This window comes from Pseudorasbora parva, chromosome 6 (assembly GCF_024679245.1).
Source record: "Pseudorasbora parva isolate DD20220531a chromosome 6, ASM2467924v1, whole genome shotgun sequence".
Taxonomy (NCBI): domain Eukaryota; kingdom Metazoa; phylum Chordata; class Actinopteri; order Cypriniformes; family Gobionidae; genus Pseudorasbora; species Pseudorasbora parva.
This window is the reverse complement of record NC_090177.1, coordinates 18,855,221-18,882,483: the sequence shown is the minus strand read 5'-3', so window position 1 is coordinate 18,882,483 and position 27,263 is coordinate 18,855,221. Positions and strand designations below refer to the sequence as shown.

General features: G+C 38.3%; 1 protein-coding gene across 1 annotated transcript in view; it reads left to right on the top strand.

Annotated features, from left to right (window-relative positions):
- pex14 (peroxisomal biogenesis factor 14) overlaps positions 1-27,263 on the top strand; it is a 96,417-nt gene that overhangs the window by 55,673 nt on the left and 13,481 nt on the right. Inside the window, exons 4-6 of the mRNA XM_067445971.1 lie at positions 8,486-8,605; positions 16,942-17,027; positions 23,531-23,633. Of these exons, the coding sequence (XP_067302072.1) occupies positions 8,486-8,605; positions 16,942-17,027; positions 23,531-23,633 (309 nt within the window). The remainder of the gene's footprint in view (positions 1-8,485; positions 8,606-16,941; positions 17,028-23,530; positions 23,634-27,263) is intronic.

Genomic DNA, 27,263 nt, shown 5'->3' with positions numbered 1-27,263 from the left:
ATACATCAGATCCAAAAAATAAAATAATGTAAGGTACTGTATGCCAATGCCATTCTTTCTAAATAATAAAGGTGCTCTGATCAGGGTTTTTGAAGCCGATCACTGATCACATGAAGCAGTATCTGCCGATCTGATCACAGATACGACTTATTTGAAGCTAGAATTATTTAAAAGGAATTTTACAGACATTCATTCAGGGAATTGATTATTTCTGAAAATGGGGGAATTCCCCTTGATAGATGACTCTTGTTATATATTATCTCACTTAAATCTTTGATTATGCAGTGCATTTTTTTCCAGCTAGGTCTAACATTAGTATTGAGGTAAGAGATACTAAAGAAATTTAATAAATAATCAAATGTAAATTGGTCCTTACAAAAGTTGCAAAAGCTACTCATTACAAAAAAAACAAAAAAGTTAGTCCTTACAAAGTTGCAAAAGTTAGCCATTCAAGAGCAGTGAGTTTCATTAAGGTTCATCAAACAACAAGACAAAGAGAAACTGAGAGACAGCAGCAGTTTATTCTACTGCTTACACTTTAAGAGCGAATACACCGAGACGGTTAGACTACATGCAGTTACACACTCGCGAGTCACGACAGGGTTTACGTGCATACTCGTCAAGAGTAGACGGTAAATTAGTACATACATTTTTGTGTGTATTTGACCATTGTAGCGCAATTTGTGTTTGCAAGCTTTTTGTGAGATGGGCTGTGTGTGTGTCAGGTGAGTGTGTGTTAGATTACGGTCTCTTTTAGAGCGTGCGTAAGTGCTGAATGAACACTGGCGATACTTAAAAATAAATGCAAATGATAAACTTTAGGGACGATGCAACATTGTGCCTCGATTGTGTAAGTGGCAAATACTGTGTCAACTGTGCAGCTCGATTTTAGTTGCAGATGCGATGCGCTGATGTGAAGCCATTTGAGGATTTTGAGAGTGAAAGAGAAAGAGAGAGAGAGAGCGCGCTGTTTGTGAACTTAGGTCTCACAGAAAGTTTTCAAATGACTTTGTGAGTTATTTAATACAGAATATGAATTGTACCTCACCTTCATCATTTTAATTATTTTACCCGCACCGGAAAGAGAATGGGACTGCCGCCTCTGCATATCATGCCCTCACTCTCACTACAGGCGCACATCTTTGTGTCGTCAGCATTAGATCGGTTTATGAGATCGGCCTTTTTAGAGACCGCCAATCAATCATCCCAAAGCGATTATCGGCTGATTGAGACTGGTTGCCGATCGATCGGAGCACCCCTAATAAACAATATTTTGAATTTGGACTGCAATACCCATTTCAACCCCTAGCTGCCATCTTACATACAGCACATTTAAGTAAGTCTTAATTAAAAGAAACAAGTTCATAAAACTCCAAACAATGAAAGAATTTAAATGCTTAAAATTTCAATTTTAAAAACTCAAAAGAAAAAGAAAGTTTTAAATACTCATAAAAGGTCATTTGTTTGAACTAATTTGTTTAATTTGAGTTGACTCTACTTTAACCAATTAATTATTTTGAGAGTTGGGGTTTACAGTGTATCTCTGATTCAAAGAATGCACATTTCTTTGGGACTATTCACACAGAACTCGGAAAAACGTAAAATGGAATGGGGGGAAAATACAAGATCTTGTGACTTCTTTTTTATAATCAAACTTCTTTTAACATGAGCGCTGCATTTTTAGAATGGTGTCATGTTGCAAAGTATACGAGATGTGAACACAATGGTCAAAGGTGTTCGTCTAGCGCAAGTATTCATAGAAAAACAATGGAAAAGCAGCGAAGAATGCAAAAAAAACATGTTCTGTGTGAATGGCCCCCTCACTGTGTTATACGTGCGCTTGACAACATTTAGTTAAGTGTACACACATTCTCCACAGAGTTTCTTTTCTAATAAATTATATTTTAATTATGAACAACATTAAATTGTGTTCTCACTCAGGGGAAATCACTAAAAATGAAGTGTGCCCGCTGATACATCGTTATCTTAAAAACTACAGGCTGAATTTTTCAGATGACTGCTAGTTGGCAGCGGTACAGAAATTACTGTCCTTCATTTACCGTCTCCAGTTGTGTAATCAGGGATGCAATTCTGTAATTTCCTTAGCTTTCTCAACAGATATAATATTTCTATATTGTCCTGTCACAAACTTCACACAGTAGCTTCCTGCAAACTTTTAAGTGGACGTCCGGGTGCGACACAAGCTGTTGAGTTGAGTGCTCAGATCTCTGACCTCACTAGTGTTCTTCCTGTAGTCATTTCATTATGCTCAAAGGGCCATGAGGGACACTGGTGCACTGCAGGTGTAATACCGCTCACACCATAAAGTTAAAGAAATGGTTCATCATCCCTGATATTAATAGGAAAGTGTTTGCAAGTAAGGTGATGCGACTCACCTCTTGGACAGGAATGGCAATGACCAAGGCCTGCATAAAAGACAAAGGGATTGATGTGGTTATAAATTACTCCACGGCGCCACCTAGGCCAGTCGCTTTTCACTTTGTCATCAGGAGAAGGCGATAAAGCAGGAAAATGACCAGAGTCCTCTTTTTTTTAATACATAAATGAATACGCTATGAGAGCGGTCATTATTTAAGGCATGCAATCATGTGGGACATGGACTTGACATGTGGAATCTCACAGAAACGCTCTCGGTGACCTCCATTTTTACGACCTTAAGTATTTTTCTTGTTGTTCAATCTGGTATTATTATAATAAGTAGTAATATTCACGAAGCAAATTCGTCCAAGCCTTGTTGGTCTGCTGAAAAAAGAGCAGGCACCTTTGACAGCCTTTCAGTAAGCAATTTTATAATTGTCCCTGCGAGCTTGTTCATACGCTATGAAGTTCACAAGTGCCAAAATTGGAAAACTGCACTTTATGGCTGGATGAGTCGCCTCATCACTCTTTAAAAAAAGGGTGGAAAAAAAAAACATCCTGGAAATAAGAGCCCAGAAAATAGAGCCATAAATAATACAGAGAGCAATGGGTTTTCCTTTAAATAAATACCGATCAGGTTTATGTTGAAAGACAATAGAAAACGTAGCCCAGATATGCAGTTTACAGTATTTATAGCTGTAATATCGTGGTGCCACCACCGTAATTTCATGCCCCAATGAGAATGGCAAGGTCAAAGCAAATGCTTCGACTGAGCATCTGCTAATATGGTGACTCATAAACAGGCTCTGCGTGTATCAGGTGCACCAAATAATACAGTATAATGAAATACAGAATAGCTTTCCATTATTGTTCTTTTTTACGGTGTCGTCATTAGATGTAATTTATGTCTTAAAAAAATTCATCTACCAGCGGGTCGATCTGAAATGGAGGTCTGAGGGGTCATTCCACAGGTTTTGGAAACCGTAATAAATATCTTGTTTCCTTTTTTGTGTCCTTTTCCTTTTATATGTAAAATTCACTCTTGTTGTCCTTCTTTTAAATTGGATCTCAAAGGTCTTTCATTTGTCGTCCCATTTTCTTTGTAATAAAGGCATCAGAGGAGACAAAACAGCTGAGTGAGTCCGAAAACCCGAAAGAAAAGCAAACGCGTTAATGAATTTGCATGCATCTTATTCGGAGGCACGGCGGACCACTTTGTAGTTGCGCAGTGGGTGCTATTTAAGAATTCAAATGACATTACAAATATGTACATATTTGTTCATTACGTCCTTAGAAAACGACCTGCTCGTTCTGAGGTGAACTCACAAAAACGTGAACTTCCTGAGAGTGTCTTTACGGTGAGGTGAGTGAGAGGAAATGAGAGGGGGGCCTCAAAGTCTCATTCAATAGTCTGCCACCAAGCAGTCTAGTGTGGTCAGATGAATAGGGAGTCCAGGGACACATTATTGCTTATTGGACAGTACAGGCTGACTGCACCAGCTCAGCACATGGACATGGCTGCTTCCTGGCACTTTGGATGCCATGGAAGACAGGATGACCAATATTTGCCTTAAATTATTCAACATTTTCTCAGGGCCATCTCAACCTCCACAGAAACTGCCCTCCTTTTAACTTTGACCTCGACCTAGAGATTTCCACAAGAGAGGTGAAACTGGCTACATGGTCATTTTATTGAAATTGGTGGCGGTATAAATTTTGTTAATATCATTCTTGACAGTAAAGGAGAATATGGTTATATGTAGAGAGATCTGCGTCATAAATTCTGGACGTTAAAGTTTTGCTGCTGTGTCCTCTTGCTATCTCAAGTGGAAACCGATTCAAAAACCTCCATAAAATGTTAAATAACTAGGTCATTTTTATCTGACTACAAATTCTGATTGGATGAGCCACATCTGAAGTGGTTATAAAATACAGATAATTGCTTCCCCATGGCTGCACGTTCTCTGTTATTGCGCCTTAAGTTGCAACATTTGTTTTATAACTATAACAGTCTGTAGTTAGCTAAGAACTACACTAACGTTCAAAACATTTTAAGGGGTGGTAAAACACGATTTCACTTTTCTATTGTTAGCTAGTGTGTAATGTTGTTTGAGCATATGCAACATCTGCAAAGTTACAACGTTCAAAGTTTAAAGCACAGGGAGATATTTGCTTTTAAAGAAATCAATTTCTAAGGACTACAGACTTTTCCTCTAGGGTTGCTGACATCATCAGCCCCAATATTTACATAAACCCCTCCTCATAAACGGAATGCACGATAGATCAATATTCACCACTAACTAAAAGCATTTCACCTAGCTGCCTCAAGATCTCTCACTGTTCTACATCTGCGTTTGATGTACGTACTCGTCGACGCGCCTGCCTCGAGATCTATCACTGTTTTACAGCTGCTTAGACCCAGATAGATGCAGGAGAGCAACAGACAGTGCAATCTTGGACTTATTTACCACTTAACTTATATTTTATCCTGCTATTTTTGTTTGTAATAAGAACGCGTCGTGTCATCTAAGCGCTGCGCCTGCAGCAGTCTTTACAGACTACCGGTAAAGGTACGGGGTTTCAGAGATACGTGAATAGGCAGTTAGCGAATCAGAACACACTGGGCCAGCTAACCAATCTGAGCCCATTGCGTATTTTTGAGGGACCGGCTTTATAGAACCCAGAAACCATCAGACCGTTTTTACAAGGAGGGACAGAGCAGTGTAGAATAAAGGTAAATTTGTATAAAAAATACAGCAAAACAATAATAATGTGAAATATTATTTCAATTTAAAATAACTACACTCTAAAAAATGCTGGGTTGTTTTAACCCAATGTTGGGACAAATATGGACTAACCCAGCAATTTAACCAAGCGATTGGCTTGTTTTAATCCTGGGGTTGGGTTAAAGATTTGCTTAAGACAACCCAATCGCTGGGTTAAAACAACCCAACTGCTGGGTTAGTCCATATTTGACCCAACATTGGGTTGTTTTTACTCAGAATTTTTTTAGAGTGTAGTTTCTATTTTAATATGTCATAAATGTAATTTATTCCTGTGATGGCAAAACTGCATTTTCGGCATTTCTCCAGTATTCATTGATGCTCAAGCATGTCGTTATTATTATCATTATTGAAAGCTGTTAATACAATGATATTTTTTTCCAGGACTATTTAATGAATATTAAATTAAATTTAATTAAATTTACACAATATAAAATACATTTGAACAGTAGCGTTTATTATTTAGAGGAGGACTGATTTGTTTTGATTATGAGGATAATAAAAGCCAGTTAAGGCTTTTTAGCCACAGATTATTATTGTTATGGACAACAACAGTGGTAATATACCTACGGACAGCAAGCATTTTTTTTCACTGGCCTCACCTCACTACTAAGTGATACTTTTTTCATTATATATTAATTTTTTATAAATGTATTTCTGTTTTTAATAGACATGAACTTTTCTTAAAGAATGACTGATTTTTACGCAGTAATTCCGATAATTAAACTCTCCCACAGTTATAAATTGGAAGTTTTACTGGAAAACCGTGAAACGCAGCGATAAAACCGCGTGATTAACCATGCAACCCTACCTCCACTGCGCTCTTGTATTGTTTTGCAGTGTTGTTAGTGAGGCTCTATGAAGTGTGACTGTGATTTCATACCCAGCAGACAGCAGACAGGGCTGAACAGGCTCAGACTCTGTTCTCTGCCAAGCTCTTAGCTCTCTCCGCTCTATTTAAGCACATGTGGCACTGGCATTTGCCACATTTATGATGTGTGTATTACAGCGCAAAAACAGCTTGCTGTCTGCTCTTTAAACAGCTCAATTTGGAGCAAAGCTCAGCCTTTTGGCTCTCTGGCAGGCAGCCGTGCCGTATGAAAGCATGTGGAATAGAGTAGTGCAATGCCCAAGGGGATATCTCCAGTAAACAGAGCAAGAGCGCGCGAGAGAGAGACTAAATACGCAATGACAGACGTGACACACTCCAGTCTACTGTGGACAAACAAAGGTCAGAGGGAGTGTGTGTGTATTGTAGGATTCAGTAGATTTATTAAATTGATATGTGTAACTTACAGTTTAATAGAAACTGGAGCCTTTTTAAACCATTGGCTCTAAATGGAGATGTTAAAGCATTTGGGTTTTATGTGCCAATTGTAGAGGAAGCCCATAATGTTTTCCCCGCTTTTATGTCTTCATTAAATGTCAACGCACAAGTACATTCGACTAACAGGCTTTTTCCGCCTCTGTATTTCCTTTCCTAGTGTTTCTCCGGTCTCTTTTTGCCGTCTGCCCCATCACCGCTCTGTTTAGGCCCGCATCGAGATGCTTAATCAAGACAAGACGCAGACCAATGACTGCATGCCGTGTTGGAAATAAACCAGCTTTTTTTTCTTTTTCTTTTTTTCACAAAAGGAAATATTAATATTAGATCTTTTTTTCCCTCTCCTGTCATTTTCCATCAGAGACCTCTATGCAATTTAATCACCACTAAAATCATTAAAAAAGATCTGAAGATTAAATTATATTGGCATTTGCAAAATTATGTAATACATTTACATTACAATGAAGAAATTAAAATAATGCATTTTATCCGTCTGGGGTTCCGCTGAGCTCTACCTGGGGAAATATAGCGGCAGGAAATGGACAGGCTCTGTTCTTGAGATCTGACTGTAATGGAGAGGAGCTCAGAGCTTTGGACCTCCAGAGCTGCTCTTCCTGGACTACATCTGCCGCCTATAGTGCTATTAACCTAGTTTAGCAAGAGTTTTAACGTTTAGATTCATTTGCAGGTTGAAAAGGACAGTCAAGGACACACTTCCACTTATATCACCACTTTTCCCTCTCCCATTACACAGTTTTGTACGTAATTTCATTGAGTTTTCAGGCATTTAATTCTGTAGAACTGAGTTTCAGTCTTCAGACAGATTATCTTGTGTGTGACGAGGCATTGATTCTTGAATACTGGGAGATGAAAGGTTACAAAACCGCAGAAACTGTGCCAAAGCATTATCTATTTTTTACCTACAAACATTCAATTTTCTCTCAAATGAAGTGTTTTTCCTTGCCCGCCACTCATACTGTCAAATACAAAAGTAGTCAAATATTTATGTCAAATATTTATTACAAATATTTATTAGCTAGAAACCTTTAAATTAAAGGGATAGTTCACCCTGAAATAAAATGAAAGCCCTCTTTTTCTCACCCTGCTGTTGATTTAATGCCCTATGTCTTTCTATCCCTTTCAGACCTCAAAAGTGTACATTTTAAAATAGTGCACATGCTCCTTCCTATAATGGCAGTGGATGGCGACCAGGTTAAAACATTAAAAAAATTATATCAAATTATGACGCAGTGATACAGTGAGACACGCGTCTCTAGGCATACTATATGGTTTCGCGAGAAATAAACTATTATTCAGTCAAAACACTAAGCTCGGCCGTTACTCTGTGCGCTTTCCTGTAATGACTGGTATGAACCGTTAGCTCATGACAACTGGTACACAATAGTCACTTCATGAGCTTTTATTATTAGTATTGTATTATTTCTTATCATATACCTTATAAAAAAGATGAGAGTCACTTTTTTTCTATTGAGCCTGATTTTTATAAATATGTTGCGTGTGTGTTTATCTTGGGTGCCATGACAACAGTGCATGAGCTTCGCACCTGCTGACGGTTCGTAACGTTACCAGTCTTTACAGGAACAGAGTAACGGCCAAGCTTAGTGTTTTGACTGAATAAAAGTGTATTTCTCGCAAAACCTTATAGTATGCCTAGTGGATAGCGCATATCACTGTATCATTGCGTCATACTTTTGTATAATTTTTGTAATTGCCATTAAAGGAAGGAGTGCGCACAGGACTATTGTTTAAAATTTCCGCTTTTGAGGTTCTAAAGGGATAGAAGGACATAGGGCATTTAACAGCAGGGTGAGTAAAAGAGGGCTTTAATTTCAGAAAATTCAATTCAAGAAAATTATCTAAAAATACCAAATTATTTATTAGCAATTCTGTGAATGAAGTTTTTATTTTATTTTTATGTTTTCATAAATATCTTATGGTAGTGATGTGTTTAATGTCAGATCACGTTCTTTCTGTGCAGGTCTGAACGATGAGGAGGTCGATCTAGCCATCCAGCGGTCCGGTAGTACGGAGGAGCCGCTAACTGTCGCTGTTCCCGGGTCCGCGCACATCACTCACCCTGTTCCGCCGGCCCCATACAGTGAGTATAACCACAATCGCTTTTGCTAGGATAGGTGGTCTACCCTTGTAACCCCTCCTGCCATCCCTTGTCTGTATGTTTTCGCGGCCCATGCTCTCCTCAAACATGACACGTCTACTCTAGTAGATTTTCTCTACCAAATGGTGCGTGACTATATTAAATGAGTCCCCCATCGAAGACGTCTCCTCTGCACTCTCATAATCCTGTTTAAACCTTCGCCTGTACATCACTTCAAAACAGCTTGGAATACTTTTGAATGTCGTGCAGATATTTTTAGAAGCACCCAAAAATACAATAACTGTTAAGCGAGTGTTTTTCAAAGGAAATTGAAGTCGGACAGCTTTTTTGCATAGGCACACAATTAATTCCGACACGGCCTTGCGATATGATGTCCGCACCATTACGACAGTCTGTGGTTGGTTGGCCTGCCGAGGGCCTTTCTGCAGCCTCTATCTTTATTACCTCTGCGGGTTATGAGCTCCAGGCCGGCCGCTGATTTACCAATCCTGAATGAAGTTCGCATAATGCTTAACCTGTATGACAATGATTCCAGATGTATTCCACCCTCATTTATTGCCACCCTGTCCTTGACTCCCCGCCATCTCATGTTTTGTAATGAAAGCGATGTTGATGGGATGGCCATGTAGTTAGGCTTTAGCCCCACAAGAGTGGGGGGTTTTATATCAAAACGGCTATGAGAGAATGGCATAATGAGGGGAGAGTGAGGAGATCTTCGCGGGGGTCAGGTTGGAAAGAGGGGGTCCCTCTCTTTGATGTCCTTGTTATGGGGACGATGCGTTGGGACCTGCATCCATCTCTGTCGAAGTAATGGATACTCTGATCTCTATTTTCAAGCGGCAGAAGGACAGTAGGGCCTTTTCTGAACCCAATAAATTTGAACGGAGATTGGAAAAAAGGGGAATGGAGGCCATGCTCACACCTTAAGTGACCAAATAAAAAGCAGGAGTGGAAAGTGGAGGGCTACCGATGTGGAAGAAGGAGTCCTGTTTGGATCTCGAGTTGAAGTACGAGATCGTTCAGGGTCTAAGCTCAAGGCCTCTGAATTTGCCCAAACTGTCATCATGTGTTTCCTGCACACCATGCACCCGCAAGGACAATTAGTTAATGTGGTGTTTACCATTGATACAAAAAGTGATATTGTCAAAAGTCCTTAAAATGGAAGCTTTAAGAAGTTGCAGGTTTGCTGATGTTTTGATGTGTTTGAATGTGAGCTCAGCTGTCAGACAGATTTGATCCTCAAGGCACTGTTTCTTGAGTATTGGGAGAAGAGAGATTCCAAAAGTGCAGAAAAGTGTATATACCAAAGAATTTGTTAAACATGATGATGTTTTTACAATACAATTATTCAATTTTCTCACAAAGTGTTTTCCTTTGCTTATCATTCAGTATGAATGAAGAGCATCAGATACTTAATTAATGTCAAACATTTCATTAAATAGATTTAATTTAAGCTTTAATTTACATATAAACATTCCTCAACACACTGACATCAGTTGTGGTAAACGGAAGCTTAAGCATGTTTGCTTGATGTGTGAAAACCAATGAGGTTCATTCTTGGGTTAGCACGTTTGAACTTCCGCAAAATCATGGAGGTTTGTTCTTGTGCATTAAGCAAGTTCCGTTGAGCTTCTGTTTGTTCTCTGATCAATGTCTATATGTGAATAAAAGCCTAAATTCAATCAGGTCGGATCATTCAATCATGTCTCTTCAGAAAATTGTGGCTAAACCACTGGCTTCATATGGCCCAGTTTTATGATCTATTTATGAACCTTCTTAAGTGTCAAAGTGGTAATTGCATGGTAGTTGCCAATAGATGGATCTCTAAGATTTAATTAAAAAATATCTTAATTTGTGTTCCGAAGTTGAACAAAAGTCATGAGGGTCAGTAAATAATGACAGAATTTTTGGCTGAACTAACCCTTTAAAATGGTAATATATGTAATGTATACATTATATATTTTAAATGTATATAATATAAAATAAATACATATATGCTTTAATCTTGGATTTAGGAGTAGTTAATGATAATTAAATACTATTTTAATTAAAGAGAAAATAAAATGCTACATTTGTGTGAAGAAAATTTTTGTTATCTAGTGTAAATGCTGATATAAAAAAAGCTTTGTCCCATTTCTCAAGAATCAGGGCCAGAAGATATTATTTATGGTGTTCCTAACAGACCTCTCATATAATTAATCAGATAAAAACTGCGTGTTCAGTTGCACATTTTCTGTTTAGCAAAAAATGAAAAAGTAGTATTGCTTTGCTAGTCTATTAGCACGCCTGTCTATTTGTATTCAGTAGAGCAGATTCAAACAAATTACAGTAACACACCTGTTCCGCAGACCTCGCTATGTTACAAAATGGAGCATTTTGTATCTGACATGTTGACCTGCCAGAGCCAGGCTTGCTTTAATTACTTCTCTGTTTGGTGTGCCGTTAAACATTTGCATGATAATTTCTCCCTCCTTTCTGTTGGCAGAGCCTTGCCAGATTGCTTCAGCGTGAATTGAAACTGCTGCTCTTGCTTTCACAAGCTGGTTAAAATATAACGTAAAGCTGAAGTGTGTCATTTATTTAATACTACAACACTTTCTCATATTCAACTTTAATATGTAGGGGTGTAAGCTAACGATACACTTGTGTCACCATTCGATACTATCACGATACTAAACTCACAATACAATATTTATTGTGATATTTTAAGACAAAATAAATGATTACTTTTTTTTATTATTATTTAAAAAATATTGTTATTTTATTCATATCAGGAAACAAATATTTCCCCATTGCATTCATATACATTATATTACACAAATGTAACATTATACAGGTCCTTCTCAAAAAATTAGCATATTGTAATGCACACCAAATAAAATATTTCAGGTCTTTTATTGTTTTAATACTGATGATTTTGGCATACAGCTCATGAAAACCCAAAATTCCTCTCCAAAAATTAGCATAATTCATCCGACCAATAAAAGAAAAGTGTTTTTAATACAAAAAAAGTCAACCTTCAAATAATTATGTTCAGTTATGCACTCAATACTTGGTCGGGAATCCTTTTGCAGAAATGACTGCTTCAATGCGGCGTGGCATGGAGGCGATCAGCCTGTGGCACTGCTGAGGTGTTATGGAGGCCCAGGATGCTTCGATAGCGGCCTTAAGCTCATCCAGAGTGTTGGGTCTTGCGTCTCTCAACTTTCTCTTCACAATATCCCACAGATTCTCTATGGGGTTCAGGTCAGGAGAGTTGGCAGGCCAATTGAGCACAGCAATACCATGGTCAGTAAACCATTTACCAGTGGTTTTGGCACTGTGAGCAGGTGCCAGGTTGTGCTGAAAAACGAAATCTTCATCTCCATAAAGCTTTTCAGCAGATGGAAGCATGAAGTGCTCCAAAATCTCCTGATAGCTAGCTGCATTGACCCTGCTCTTGATAAAACACAGTGGACCAACACCAGCAGCTGACATGGCACCCCAGACCATCACTGACTGTGGGTACTTGACACTGGACTTCAGGCATTTTGGCATTTCCTTCTCCTCAGTCTTCCTCCAGACTCTGGCACCTTGATTTCCGAATGACATGCAAAATTTGCAAAAAATCTGAAAAAAGTACTTTGGACCACTGAGCAACAGTCCAGTGCTGCTTCTCTGTAGCCCAAAAGTGGCTTTACCTGGGGAATGCGGCACCTTTGGCCCATTCCCTGCACACGCCTGTGCACGATGGCTCTGGATGTTTCTACTCCAGACTCAGTCCACTGCTTCCGCAGGTCCCCCAAGGTCTGGAATCGGTCCTTCTCCACAATCTTCCTCAGGGTCCGGTCACCTCTTCTCGTTGTGCAGCGTTTTTTGCCACACATTTTCCTTCCCACAGACCTCCCACTGAGGTGCCTTGATACAGCACTCTGGGAACAGCCTATTCGTTCAGAAATTTCTTTCTGTGTCTTACCCTCTCGCTTGAGGGTTTCAATGATGGCCTTCTGGACAGGGTCGGGTCGGGTCGGCAGTCTTACCCATGATTGCGGTTTTGAGTAATGAACCAGGCTGGGAGTTTTTAAAAGCCTCAGGAATCTTTTGCAGGTGTTTAGAGTTCATTAGTTGATTCAGATGATTAGGATAACAGCTCATTTAGAGAACCTTTTCATAATATGCTAATTTTTTGAGACAGGAATTTTGGGTTTTCATGAGCTGTATGCCAAAATCATCAGTATTAAAACAATAAAAGACCTGAAATATTTCAGTTGGTGTGCAATGAATCTAAAATGTATGTAAGTTTTATTTTTATCATTTCCTTATGGAAAATAATTAACTTTATCACAATATGCTAATTTTTGGAGAAGGACCTGTATTTAGTAGTTTAAAGCTACACTATGTAACGTTTCCATCCGCTAGAGGGCGCCTATTCAAAGTTGCCTAGTTTGATGATGCCAAGTTTGAGCTCAGAATCTTGAGACGTGGTTTTCACCTCACAGCCAGTCGGAAAGAATCGGGATAGGCAGGAATCATTTTCATGGATGTGGTTATTAACGTTAGTGTAGTGCAGAGCAGGACCGACTGTTGTGGAGCTGAGCAAGGTCGCTGGAGCGATTGTTACGTAAACACACGGCTTGTGAGCAACGGGACTTTTATTATGAAGGGACACAGTCGCGTTACCATTTCCGCTTGTCCGGTAATGAGTATGAGGTAACGTAGCGCTGTTTATCATATTAGATACATTCAAGTGTGTTGAAAATGGTTATGACGTTACTATGTGCGTTCGCTCAGCAGCTGTTATGACACTTGTTTACACTGCTAAGAGTAAAGCACCTCTGCAGAATAAAACCAGAAACCGAGGGTAACGCAGAAATGACACAATTGACAGACGACTCCCTCAGATGTCCTAGCTCCTTGGTTAAAATAGCTTTCCTAGACACTCAAAGCGCTTTTACATATAGAAGGGGGGATCTCCTCAACTACCACCAATGTGCAGCATTCACCTGGATGATGTGACGGCAGCCATATTGCGCCAGAATACTCAACACACACACCAGCTGATTGGTGGAGAGGAGGCAGAGTGATAAAGCCAATCAGTGTATGAGGATTATTAGGAGGCCATGATGGACAAGGGCCAATGGGCAAATTTGGTCAGGATGCCAGGGTTACACCCCTACTCTTTATCGAAGGACATCCTGGGATTTTAAATAAACCACAGAGAGTCAGGACCTCGGTTTAACGTCTCATCCCAAGGACGAGGATGTGTAAGAACTCAACGGAACAAAATATATTACACCGCTTGGTGGTTTTTGGATATTTTACTGCAAAAATACTACATACACTCTAAAAAATGCTGGGTTGTTTTAACCCAATGTTGGGTCAAATATGGACTAGCCCAGTGATTGGGTTGTTTTAATCCTGTGGTTGGGTTAAATATTTGCTTAAGACAACCCAATCGCTGGGTTAAAACAACCCAACTGCTGGGTTAGTCCATATTTGACCCAACATTGGGTTGTTTTTTACTCAGAATTTTTTAGAGTGTAGTGCACCTTTAATGTAATGTCCGAGAAACGGCGTAAAAAAATTTTTTTCTCATGCAGTAGCTTAACTGTCGCCTTGTGCACATGTACTCTCACAGTGATCGCTATGGTGCACTATGTAAATGTTTTCTTTTTTTTCTTTTACAGTTTTTGGCTTTGCCCCTCCTGTTATAAATGGACTATATACATATACGAATAAGCCATCTAAAACCCTTTGAATAATCATGATATTACTAAAACTAAATGTGATATGGTGAATTAAAGGACGTTTGTGCTTTCACTATAAGGAGTGCCGCTGTAAATTGCTTGTACTTTCAATTTAAGGAGTGTCATTCTGGCAGCCCGTGCGCTTCAGATGATCAATGCAATCAATCACAGTTCTAATCACAAGAGAGCGCGTCAAAATGGCTTTTCCCAAACTGTAAATGGTTAGATGTGCATTTACTTATTCTCATGTTATTTTCACGCATCACGCAATCATTTGAACGCCCATGTTTACAACAGTAGGCCTATACGCGTCGTTGTAAATCTGTTCATCATATAAAGCCATCGTGTCTCTTCAGAAGACTTGGATTAGACCACTCGATTGATTTATTTAAGATGATTGACATTTTTGGATCTTTTTAGTTTGAGAGGAATGCACTTTAAATGGAGGTACAGAAATATTTCTCTGGTTTTCTCTGATCTTGAAAAACATCTTCATTTGTGTTTTGAAATTAAATAAAAATCTTATAGGTTTGAAAGTACATGATGAGTACATGACAAATTTTCATTTTTGAGTGAATTGTAACTCATTGTAAACTAACTCTATATCGCAAATCATATCGTTTACATCAACGATACATATCGTTGCCTTTTAATATCGCGATAAATCCCGACATACAATGTATCGTTACATCCGTTACATCTCTATTAATATGCCACCAATACACAAGGCTTTGCTAAGTTGACTCTCTGAAAAGCTTTTTTTAAAACATTGCTGGTTTGTTTGAGGTTCGCGACCAGCACAGCAACATTGGTTCAACCAAGGACACAAGTTTGGGCCGAGGCTATCTTTTTGCCCTAATGCCTAATTTTTCATTTCCTGATACCTAGGTAGATTGATTTGTGACTTTTTTCTTTTCTTTTTTTCATACGGTTTATTATCAGAATGTGGACTTGCGTGTTAAATAACTTTTATCTTATAACTGTTAGCAGCATATCTGACAGATCTCACTCTTCGGATCATGTTCTTTGTTTGTTTGTTTTTTCCCTAAGTTTTTCTCCTTCTGTCAGGTCAACTGTCTCTTTCTGAGAATGGGTGAGCATGTACTTTGATGTGGGCTTTCATTTCCTGATAGCACATGATAATACTGCGCTTCTGACATTCACACCCCATCTATCCGCTTGTGAGCATTTGTGCGAGGCTTGAGCAGAAACTGTGCGACTGATCTTTTAAACTATTCTCATTTCCATTTCTTCAAGATCACAATTACCCATAACAGAGTGATCCCACCACCACCCCCCACACAAATATTATAAGCGGGAGTTTCCGTTAAGCTCAGTCACAGCTTATGAAATTGCTCATATTATGTTTTACAGTAATGTGGTACTTAATCTAGAAGTGCAGATCTAGTTTACGCTTCCACAACCACGTGTATTCAGTACCCTACCCCCCACCCCCCACAAACCCTTCTAGGAACAAGAGCTTAAATTCATATAGGCCTAGTACTCCAGTGTTTACATTTTTTACAGTAGTTTAATGCAAATGATTAAGCTTTAAGGGGTGGAAGTACAGTCAGTGACTTAAAAATAAATATTTTAATGTAAATATTTAACATTTTAAATACAAATATTTACTTTTCGTTAAATATATTTTGCTGTATTATTCAATCTGCATGTGGATAATTGTTTCACTCATGATATATTTTTTAACCATCATTTTGACCCTACACCGGCAAAACATGAGATTCAAAATATTTAATAAAGTACAAATCTGTAATTTTTGAAAAGGCATGCAAGAATTATATTTACTATTTTTCAAAGAAATAACAATAAACAGAAGTGTTTACCTACATGTATTTTTACTAAACATTTTTAAAGAGGTTATCATGGCTTTTTAGTTTGTAGGCTATTTTCTACCCCGGTTTTGAGCCTTGCTCCTGGAATGCTGGGTTTTTATGGGCGTGCCACATTGAAGACTTGAAAGTAAATGGAAGTAAACAGTTTTGGTCTATGTTATTTATTCATTTATGTCAGGCACTAGTCATTGGGCGGGCTACAGAATTAGGATTTGTCTTGACTCTGACGTCACGAGGACGCACATTCGCAGAGCGATTGTTTGCTGAGCCAGCTGTCAAATAAAGCTTTTCTTTGACTAGCAAAGAAGTTTTCAGCTCTGAAATTTTATATATCAAAACCTTAAAGCAATGTTGATTTCTCAACTCATGACCCCTTTAATATATAAAACAATATGAGGGGCGTTCTGTGAAAATATTTGAGTGTTCATGCAAATGAATCGCTAAATCAGAGTTTTGAATTTAATTTTTTTAACGGATACTTTATAATGATTCACGGAAATCTGAGAACTTTATACTTTTTACTTGGATTCACAGTCCAAGTTCCCAGGACCATCTTAAGAAAAAAATTATTTTACGAAACTCGGAACTCTACTTTTGTTGCTGGATGAGGCCATTGAATATTCTGTATTTGTGTACATCACAGCTTTGTTTCATTTTCATGTCAAATTAAATATGGCCTCAGCTTTCCCCAGGGTTTGGCTAATAGATGGGCTTCTTGCTTTTGTGTGTGTTCCTGCAGGTCCCTCAGGTTACAGATGGAGAGACTACAGTGCCCTGGCTGTCATCCTGGCAGGAATGGCCTTTGGCTTCTATCATCTCTACCGGGTACGTGTGAAAGAGCAACCAGTAGCATATTTCTCCAAATGTATGAATTATACTGAGAACTCAAGAATTTCCAAGCACTTCTGCTTTATTGTGAGTATTTTATATTGATGTTGAGTAAATCACTGAGGTAACAGTCAATCTGTCCAACGTCAGAATGAGCTCATCTCAACCCCTAGATTTTTTCTTTGTTTTCCCTTTCGGAAAAACCCGGCGACAGCACTCTTGTGCTTTCCGATACCATGACCATATGATTTTGTACGTGGGCACAGATGGGTGCGTGGGCCCTCAGGCCCCGTTGAGTTAGAGAGAGACCCCATTTCTCGGTGACAGTACACCCACACTGCCCACAGGAGCATGTGGACTCTATTACTATGTTTTATAAGAGAAAGAAAATGGAGCTGTGGCCTTTAAGAGAGCATTTGCAATGGCATTGAATGGAACTCCCATGATGTCATGATTAGGAACTCATGTTTAGCTTCCTAAGCTTCCGTCTACCCTCAGCCACTTCAGTCAGTCAGTTCCTCTGCTCCTCTCAGCACACATGGGTTTATAAAGCCAGACTCCATCTCCAGTAGCCCACATGACTGCTGTTATTAATGTAGTGAGCCATTTTAACAGAAAAAGTCACATTTTCCTTGGTCAAGCGAGTGTTTTACAATCTGAAACTGTAGCTTGTTCAATACTTAAAAATGATCTTTTGAAAATGTGACATCAACTCTCATTTTTAACAACTTTCATTTTCACTCATTCCCATTACTGGTACTTGACAATAAAATGTGCAACAAAAAAAGGACATGATTAGAGATGACAATATAATAGAGACTTGTGTGAGCTCTTTTGACTTGGAACCAGTGCTTAATTTGAGCTGGATCCTGCTGGATCCTGTTCCAGAAAATGTCAGAGTTTAGATTTTTTGCATTCCGGCAAGGGATGTCAATTTACTCAAATTCCCATGATCGATTGTCATTTAAATTAACGATCAATTAATCGATTCATCGTTATAGCCTTGACAGTGCGATATGGGTCTACAGCACTGGCATATAGCCAACAGCATGACAGCGTGTGCAAATGCTGCTCAAAACACCATGTTTCTCAACAAATGAATGAGAAGGATTGGATGAGAAGGATTATTAATCTTAATAAAGGGTTAGTAGGATTGTAAAACGAATTGATGTGATTGATCATTTAATTAAATTATTTCTTTAATAATCAAATATAACCTCTAAAACGACGTGTCACCGACACTGCCTCATATGCGTGCTGGTCAGAATGTGTGTACATGCTCTTCCTGGAACAACGCACTAAAAACGGCAACTAAGCCCAATGAATTCACAACGATTTATTAAAATAGTGTTCTCGTAAAAATTATGTAATATGACAGTCCCAATCATAGTTATTATTAATTGTGCATTGCTGTTTGAGCAGCACATGCTCACCACGTTTACCAGTACACTGAAGCTCTTTGCTAGCGCATTATTTATCTCATAGAAACGCATCCTATATGAGATAAATCGGATATATACAAAATAAAAATATTACAAATTATATCTGCACAAAATGACGTTAATATACAAGTGAACTTGAACTGTTTCGTGCGAGTCAGAATGTGTGACTCAGTAATATGCTGAAACTAAAATATTTCACAATTTTTATTACAATATTGCTCTCTTTATAATTGTATGTAATATGACAGTCCCAATCATAGTCATTATTAGTTGTGCGGTGCTGTTTGAGCTGCGCACACTGAAGCTGATCACAATACGCTTTACTTCCGTGTTCATTCTTAACCAAATACATCCTATTTCTGTTTCGCGGTTGCGCAGCACGCCACACGCATGACCCTGCTTAATCGTTCGATAAGTTGAAAATTAATCGATCATTGATTAATCGTTGACATCCCGAGTTTATGCCGGATATGTTTTTAAACAATCCGGCATAAACAACTGCATTACATGGTGACAGTGAAAGGTTATGTTTTGCCATTAGCCCCTTAGCATATATATTTTTGATCAGCTTTCTTAAGTTTAGAATCACTCACATTGGTTGGTGCTTAGGGCAGCACAGGGTTAGTTGTAACCTTCATGGTTTAAAACCTTCCACACATGCCAGGATGAAGAAACTTTGTGTATTTACTAGCTGCCATATCAACATTATTTTGAGAAATTTTTTGGGGGGGAAGATATCACATTTATTGAACATTTATTTAATCATAGCAAAAGTACATTTCTTACTTAAGTCAATTTTTCATCTCATTTTTTGATTAATTCTTTTAAGAAACCATGGGGCATGTTGTCACATTTCACTTCCAGTCTTTCTGGGTAAATCAAGAAAAAAGTATACACTGTATTAATGAAACAAAACCACATATAATTGTACTAGACGAGTGGAATTAATGTGGGAAAAAATAAGTACTCTGGAAGTGAATTTACACAAACTGAGAAAGTTAAAAAGTGCTGTTAGTTTAGGTTGTGCCCCGCTCTCCCCTACTGCTTATTGTTTTGCATGCAGTAAAACATAACGTTTGGAGTGAGTGTTAACCTGATTAATTATTGTAATAAAAATATCGCCAAAAATGTCCAAAAGACTGTCGAGCATATTTTAATTTTCCATATCCACGAGTAAGGCTGATGGTGTTGCTCATTAAGAGATCCCGAAGATAGAACTGCTAATACTAATTAGGATAGCAGGAGACACGAGCAACAGGAGTTAGATCAGTCAACAGTTAGATTCTTTGTAAAAGAATATTACTGATCAACTAAATTATTTTTGGTTTCAACGTAGCTATATATATATATATATGTATGTATGTATGTATGTGTATATATATATATATATATATATATATATATATATATATATATATATATATATATATATATATATATATATATATATAAATAATATAGGATGGGAAGGATGCTCTTACAGTTGTGCCTTCACCGTTTAGTGACGTAATTTCATGTTACGGGAAAACATGAGTTGTATGGTCATAGCGCCTTTTAATTGCTGATTTACAAAATAACCTGGATTGGACCTGGATTAGAGGGCTGCTACCCGACCAGAGCCCGTCAGGACCCGAAAAACTCACGAGTTTCGGGTCAGGTTCGGGCTATTAATTGAACAGCCTCGGGTTCGGGTCGGGCTCGGTTTTGTAACTAAGAAAAAATAAATTGTCTATAGTTTGCATGCTTTGCCTGCTTGCTGTGTTGTGACCAGAAAGAGAGAAAGCACATACGCAGATTAAACATGCACGCGCACACATGTAAATATATAATTTTTATATTATCATTATATGATAGACTATATAATTTGTATTACAAAACTGTTTTGGGCATCTGCAACCGCTCTCGCACGCTATTTCGGTCACAACACAGCAGACGACAGAAAGCAAACATTAACTAACTATGAATAACGCAAAAAATAACAGGGAAAACGTATCACCGTTCCATGCAATGATGCAGGAGAAGCTGCACTCTGGAAGAATTACAATCAACTGTCCATGCCGTTCTCTTCCTTCATAACTCATACTGAGAAGGATATATTTGTGTAAATAGTTTAGCAACACTGCACAAACCTTTTGGAGTTTAAAGTTTAAATTTCAGAGAAACCGTTACACCTGTCCGACCACTGCGTTTGTCAATGTATTTGTTTACCGTTGCAAACAATCTTTAAATACAACATTGTAACAATGTTTTTAAAAAAAGAGGAAGAAGAATACTGCTTAGACTCGTGTGTTTTATTTTGTTTCTTCAACTTCAAGGCATAGCCTACGTCGCGCTCAGGGCAACGTTAATAAACTCAATACATACAATCCACACAGTTTCCCCACCGCTCTCCAGAGCATCCAGCGAAAACACACGAGTCCTCAGCTTCTCTTCCTCAGTCCTCTTGTGGGACTCTCTTGTGGCTTTTATACCGCCTCTCCACGCCAATGATTGCAATCAGACAGAGGTGTTTATCATTTGCATTTGACCTAGGCTACTTGCTTACCGCCGCTCTCCCGACACTCTCTCTTCATGCAGACCTCGCTAAATCACGCCCCCTCCGCCACAAATATATTGCAAAAATGGTAACGTTATTTGCTGTGTGAAATGGACCTTGGGTTTGGGTCAAGTTAACATGTAAGTGTAATGGTAGGGTCGGATTAAGCATAAAGGTACTGGCCGGGTTTAGGCTTCAGTTTAAAGCCTGTGCAGACCTCTAACCTAGATATGTTCTAGAAAAATGGCAACCGCTCACAGCATTTGTGAAAGTGACTTTTGCCAGGCAAGCACCACCCACATTTTCTTTAGAACATACAAAAATGCTGAACAAGCCAGACCCACATGAAGATGTATGAGCTAGATGATAATTGAACTTTTGCCATATCCGGTCGGGAAAACTCTGAACACATCTTCCTTTCTTAAGAATGACTTCAGTGTTGTTCTTTGTTCTTTTCTCAAAGAAAAAAAAAAGCTTAACTCCAAGTCTTCCAGAGTCGTGGCCAAAGCCGATTCGAAAGACCACTGTTCGTCACCTTCTTTGTTTACAAGTAGCAAGTAGCACGCGGAACCTCCGCAACTCTGCCGTCATCATGTTAAGCCCTCCCACCAACTCTATACACGATGTGATTTGCTTGACTAGAGTTTGGTTTTTCCAGCTTGCAAGTCTATGGAGAGTTGCTAGACGGCACTCGCTGCTAATTAGATTTGCTGCCGCTAGGGTGCATCTAGATTTCTAGGCTATGTATCTCATGCTCTCTCACACACACAATTTGTAATTCTCCAGTCCCCCGTGTGTGTCTCTCTGCTGTTCATAGGATCTGTGCCCGTGGCTGGAGGTACAGTTCCCTGGTGCGAGAGCTCACACTGCTGTCATGTCAGAGGACCAGCTCACCGATGCGACCATATGCCCCGTCCTCCACCCCTACTTTATTTATGCTATAGAGTACATTGTAAACAGCGCTCACAGCAGCTCTCTTATTAACTACCCTGGTGTTGACACTCATTCTGATTTTTTCAACTTAAAAGTGTTTATTACTTATGCCGGTGTCAACAACAGTTGCGCTGCTGTGAAAACCTGTTAAGGCCAACTGTTTTCCAGACGGAGAGCCTGCACACACACATTACGCTTTACAGCACCCAGCTATTCGCCAAATGCCATGTTAATCTCCCCTTCTATGTGCTGTTTGTTTGTCGAGGGAAACAAATCGATGTGTGCTTTTAGAAATAAAACGGCAATGGCGTGTGAACCGAGCCGCAGCTAGTGGAAGCGCTAGCCGTCTGACCTTTGCTTCTTATTCTCAGTGTTTGGAGATGTTGTTCTACAAGGCTTAAACTCTGACAAGCAATTGTCCTCAGAAGGTGACATGTTCAAATGGAGAAGCCAGCCTGTGGGCTAAAAGACTTAATGATGTTGAACCCAGAGTCATGCCCCGATGCTTAATTCTTGGCCTCAGTGTCAGCCATTGAGGCAAATTACTCTGGATGAAGTGAGAAAACCGCAAGACTTTTGAGAGGGATTAAAAAAACAAAAGGTTCTGTTTTTTTTTCAGCATGAATGCAGGCCTATTAATCATAATTCCTATAATGATGTTTTATCTGTCGTTGCCAAACACAATACTGAACTTGATACTGTGAATTCAAGCACAAACACTAGTATTGATTTTCCCCTTCTTTTGTCTTTGTTTTCTATTTGTTTGATATTTTGTGCTGATGTACTAGAATCTATAGTAAAACATAGTAAAGCAAAGTCTTTATCTAATATCTACCTTCCCTTAAAGTCTGATTCATAATTACTTAATTTAGTTAGAAAAAAAATAAAACAGCCATTTGATTCCCCGCTTGTCGTTTTTTTAGAGAATGTTAAAGGCTGCTGTTCATCATTTTAAAATTTTCTGTTATATAAATATTAAAAAAATATATTTGCCCAAGAGATTGTCACGTAATTGTGATTATTCAAAAACACTGTTATTTTGCCAGAAAAAAGATAAAAGTTTGGGGTTACTATGATTTTTTTGTTGTTAATACCTTAAAATTAAAATTACTTTAAGGCATTTATAAGGTTACAAAACATTTCCATTTCAGTTGCAATAATCAGTTATTTTTAACTTTCTATTCATCAAAGAATCCTGAAAAAAAGTATCATGGATTTCACAAAAACATTAAGCAGCACACCTGACGTCGGAAAATGGAACGACTACTGAAAATTCAGCTTTGTCATCTCAGGAATAAATTGCATTTTAAAATACAAAATGGTTACTTTAAATTGTAATATTTCTTAATATTTTGACAATATTATATAATACAAATACATGTAGTAAAGCTCTCATAATGCTCTTTAAAAAAATATATGAATGTAAGAAGCCTTCAGTGAGGGTTAAGTTTTGGTTTGACTATGCTAACGCTAATAGATTAGCCTTTTGTCTCTTTGTCGACGTAGCAACAGAGCATGTCCTGGTCCACAGGCCTGTTTTCCCTGTTCCTGAGTGGAATTCTAATAGCGTGCCATGTTTTTAATTGCAGAAATACATCCTTCCCCTCATTATGGGCAGCAAAGAGGACAAGAAGCATCTGCAGCGGATCGAGAGCAACATCGCGGATATGAGTGGCACGCTGACACAGACAGGTGAAGATTAATATCTTCATCACTTTTTCCTCCTTAACATTTTCCTTCATTTATCTGTCGCCAAAATCTGCTCACATTTTACAAATGACGGTCCTGTCATTTTGCTTTAATTTGAAATTGCTTGTTTACTGTCAGCTCAGCTTCAATTAATTACGTTTCGCTGAAAAGCTCTTAACCTCAGAATATTAATGAGGGGAAGAGGAATGACAGCGTTTCTTTTTTTTGCCGCCTTAACTGCGTGGCAAGAAAGTTCATTTTAATTTTCGGCGTGGTGGCATGGCTTCCCGGTTGGGCCAGGACTGGGCTGGTGATTAAGTGTGCTGTGACAGGTGCGTCTCCCGCCTTGGACAGGTGAGGAATCTCAGCTAGGCTGTCAGAGAAGGATGCCTCTCTTCCTCTCTCCTCCCCCCCTCTTTACTCACTACGCAGCCGGTGTAATTAAACATCCCGGCAACCATGAAAGCGGGACACTTCCCGAAGAAACTTTGTCTCGTTAGTGCCGCAGTCGACTTGCAGCTGGGTGGCTCCTTCTGTGTAAACGACAATTTACTCTTGCAAGGTTTTAAAAAAAGACAAAGCAGGATAATATTCCTCAAATATTCTGGCTAGGGTTTTGTTCTAAACCTCTGAATTATTACACTTCTACAGTTAATTCAGCCTTCTTAACAGGAAACTTCAAGGGTCTTTTTGTATATAATTTTAGCCTTAGGAGAGCTTTTACTGTTTTATTATTGTTCAAATCTTTTTGTATTATTTATTTTTTTAGGTAAGGTTAAATTTAAGATAAAAGTAAATATCTCTTTGACCGAATATTGAAAATTCTTAATTTGCTATCTGACAGTCAGTGATGCAGTCACAATATTTTCATGCTGAATTGTAACTGGTGTTTTTTTTTCCCTTACATCTATTAACATATTTGATAAATGGTCTTATCTTCCTTGCATATATTTAACCATTAAAAATGGGGATGTCCTGGGAGATTAAGTTCTGGCTGATACTGATAAACCCATATTTCTTGATAACAGATAAATATCCAGTATTAAAATTGTTTATTAATTTGTATAAATTTATAGAATATAATATTTTATGTGCTACAAGTTAATTTAGGCTTCACAAAATTGTAATGTAGTGATGTGATGTGATAATGTACTGATTAAAAATAAAAATGTATATTCTTTTTAAAAATTTAACTGTTAAATTATTAAATTAATTATATTATTAGTGTTTTTGAAGATTAACCTCAGGTGAGCATTAGATTTAGAGTGCAAATGTCATTTTGACAAGTGAATATTCTCTGGCTGCCTTGGGCATTACAAGGAATGACATGGAGGTGCAATCACATGAAGTGGAACAGTTTCTACAGTGGAAACAACTTAAAACACATTTTTTTGTATATATAATACATAATTCGATTTCTAATTCTGTTTTTATTTCTGTAAATGAACAATAACAAGAAACCATTGTGCCTTTATAAAATAAAGAAAACAAACAGGATGCACATTCTGCCATCTGTCTCTGTGAAATTGAGCATGTCAAAAAATAAACCAAAACTCAGTGTATACTTGCCTCACAGACATGAGATATATACCTATAGAAAGCTTGAAATGTCAAGCAATTGTCAAACAGATCAAGTGGAAAACAAATATTCTCAGATTATGTAAACCGTATGAAACGTGCATATAGGCACGCACCACTATCGTCAGGATCGTCAACTTAATCTCTGCAGCCGAAAACGGAAATGTTTAAACACAACACACTCCTTGCTCTTTTTTCACAACATAATCATAATTTGCCGGTGTGGTGTAGCATGTTTTATGCGTGCACTATATAGGCATTAAAAGTATGATTTATACGGCTTATTAATGTACACGTGTGATTAGTTGACTAACCGCTTAAATGAATGGCTACTAAATGGTTCTAAAAATCTTAAACTGAGGGCAGCCCTGGAATTTTCAACAGGCTTTCCATTTTTTCTTTTTTTCTTTTAAAAAAAGATTGAAGCCCTTTCATTCTAGGTTTCACACATGCTAAAAACTAATTTTATTTAGTTCTACAAATAAGTGTTTCCTGTACTGCTGTTCAGCGTCACAGTAAAAGACATCAAATTGCATTTTATTATTTCTAGATATTTTACATCTGTTTACATATAATTACATATTTTATTTTCAGTTGTATGCTTTCAGATTGAATTGAGTGTAACAAGTTAAATGGCTTAGTACTAGTTTAAAAAAAAACCTCCCTACTGCCTTAACAGATTTCAGCTACAAAAAGTTCTTCTTTCCTGGCTAGCTGGATACCATGAAAACATTTGAATGTATGTGAAGGTGAAACAGTATATGCAAAGTAGGAACTCTTAAGATATAATAGACAAAAGACTTGTTGCTGTTGTTTATAAAAGACTTCTTTAGAATATGCTTGCCATTTATCCATATTAATATTTGACTTATAAAGCTATGTAAATAATCTAGATCTATACATAGACTTCTGATCTCAATGTAGTCCTTTGTTATGCATATAGTTTTTGTTTTCATTATCCAGGAGATCAATATTAAGCAAATTTGGGGCATATAGGAGTGATTTTAGTTGGTTGTGTCTGCATTACATTGTCTGTTGCCTAGCTTTTAGTTTGGGGAGGGTTACCGAAAGGCCAGTCGATTGTGAGCCATTGCGTGCAAGCTTGATGTGGGTTTCTTTATCTGATTATCAAATGAGCCTCTTCATTGCCATTTTGGTTCATATATGCAAAAAAAGGTTCCTTTGTGTTACGCTGTCTGTCTAGCCCTCATTTTGTCTGGATTTAACAGGATTCCTGTTTTGTTTAGCAACACATTCAGACGATAAGAGTATTTATTATTGTTCCGTGCTGAAGCTGCTTTTCATATTTCCTTTTGTGAAACACTTGTTCCTGACCATCTCCTCCCTCTCCTTTCTTCCCTCCACCACTCTTGTTTTCTCCTGGAAGAGCCGTACCTACCCCCAGTCACTCAGTCAGTCACGCCGCTGATCTAATTTGCTGTGGCTGCAGTAGCCAAGTTGCTATTGTAGTTAATGACTGTTTCAGTTAACAGTTTGGGAGAGGGTTGCAATTACGGAGTGAGTTTCCCCCACTTCTCACAACGTGAGTAATAGCAAGTGACTGCCGCTCTTGCCAATTGCCCGCTCTCCTTTGTTAAAGTTTGTGTATTTCTCTAGTGCCAAGTGTGCTGGAGTGATGTATTCCTTTGAATGTGACTCCATTACTCTTGCAGCCTTTGATTGTAGGCCTTGACTCCCATTATGATTTCCCAACAACTTTCCACACGCAATTAATGAACAGGTCTTGGAAGCACTTTGTTGCGCACATGCACTCACACTCGTGCTGGCTGTAATGGAATTGTACTAGCTGCTTGGTCTCTTTGTCTGCGGAGAGCATATTGGTGACCAGCTGGCCAATAAAGCCTCAGACAGGCCCGGACATATGCAGTGTACATTATATTGAGGTATTTACTGAATAATTTACGCTGTACACACTGTCTGCCTCATCGCAGCAGCTGCGAAGCCACTTGCAGGATCTCAAATTCTTCCAATTGTTTTCTCCAAAGAGAACGTTTGTAGAAACCCGAGCCACACTAAATGGACGCATTATTTCTT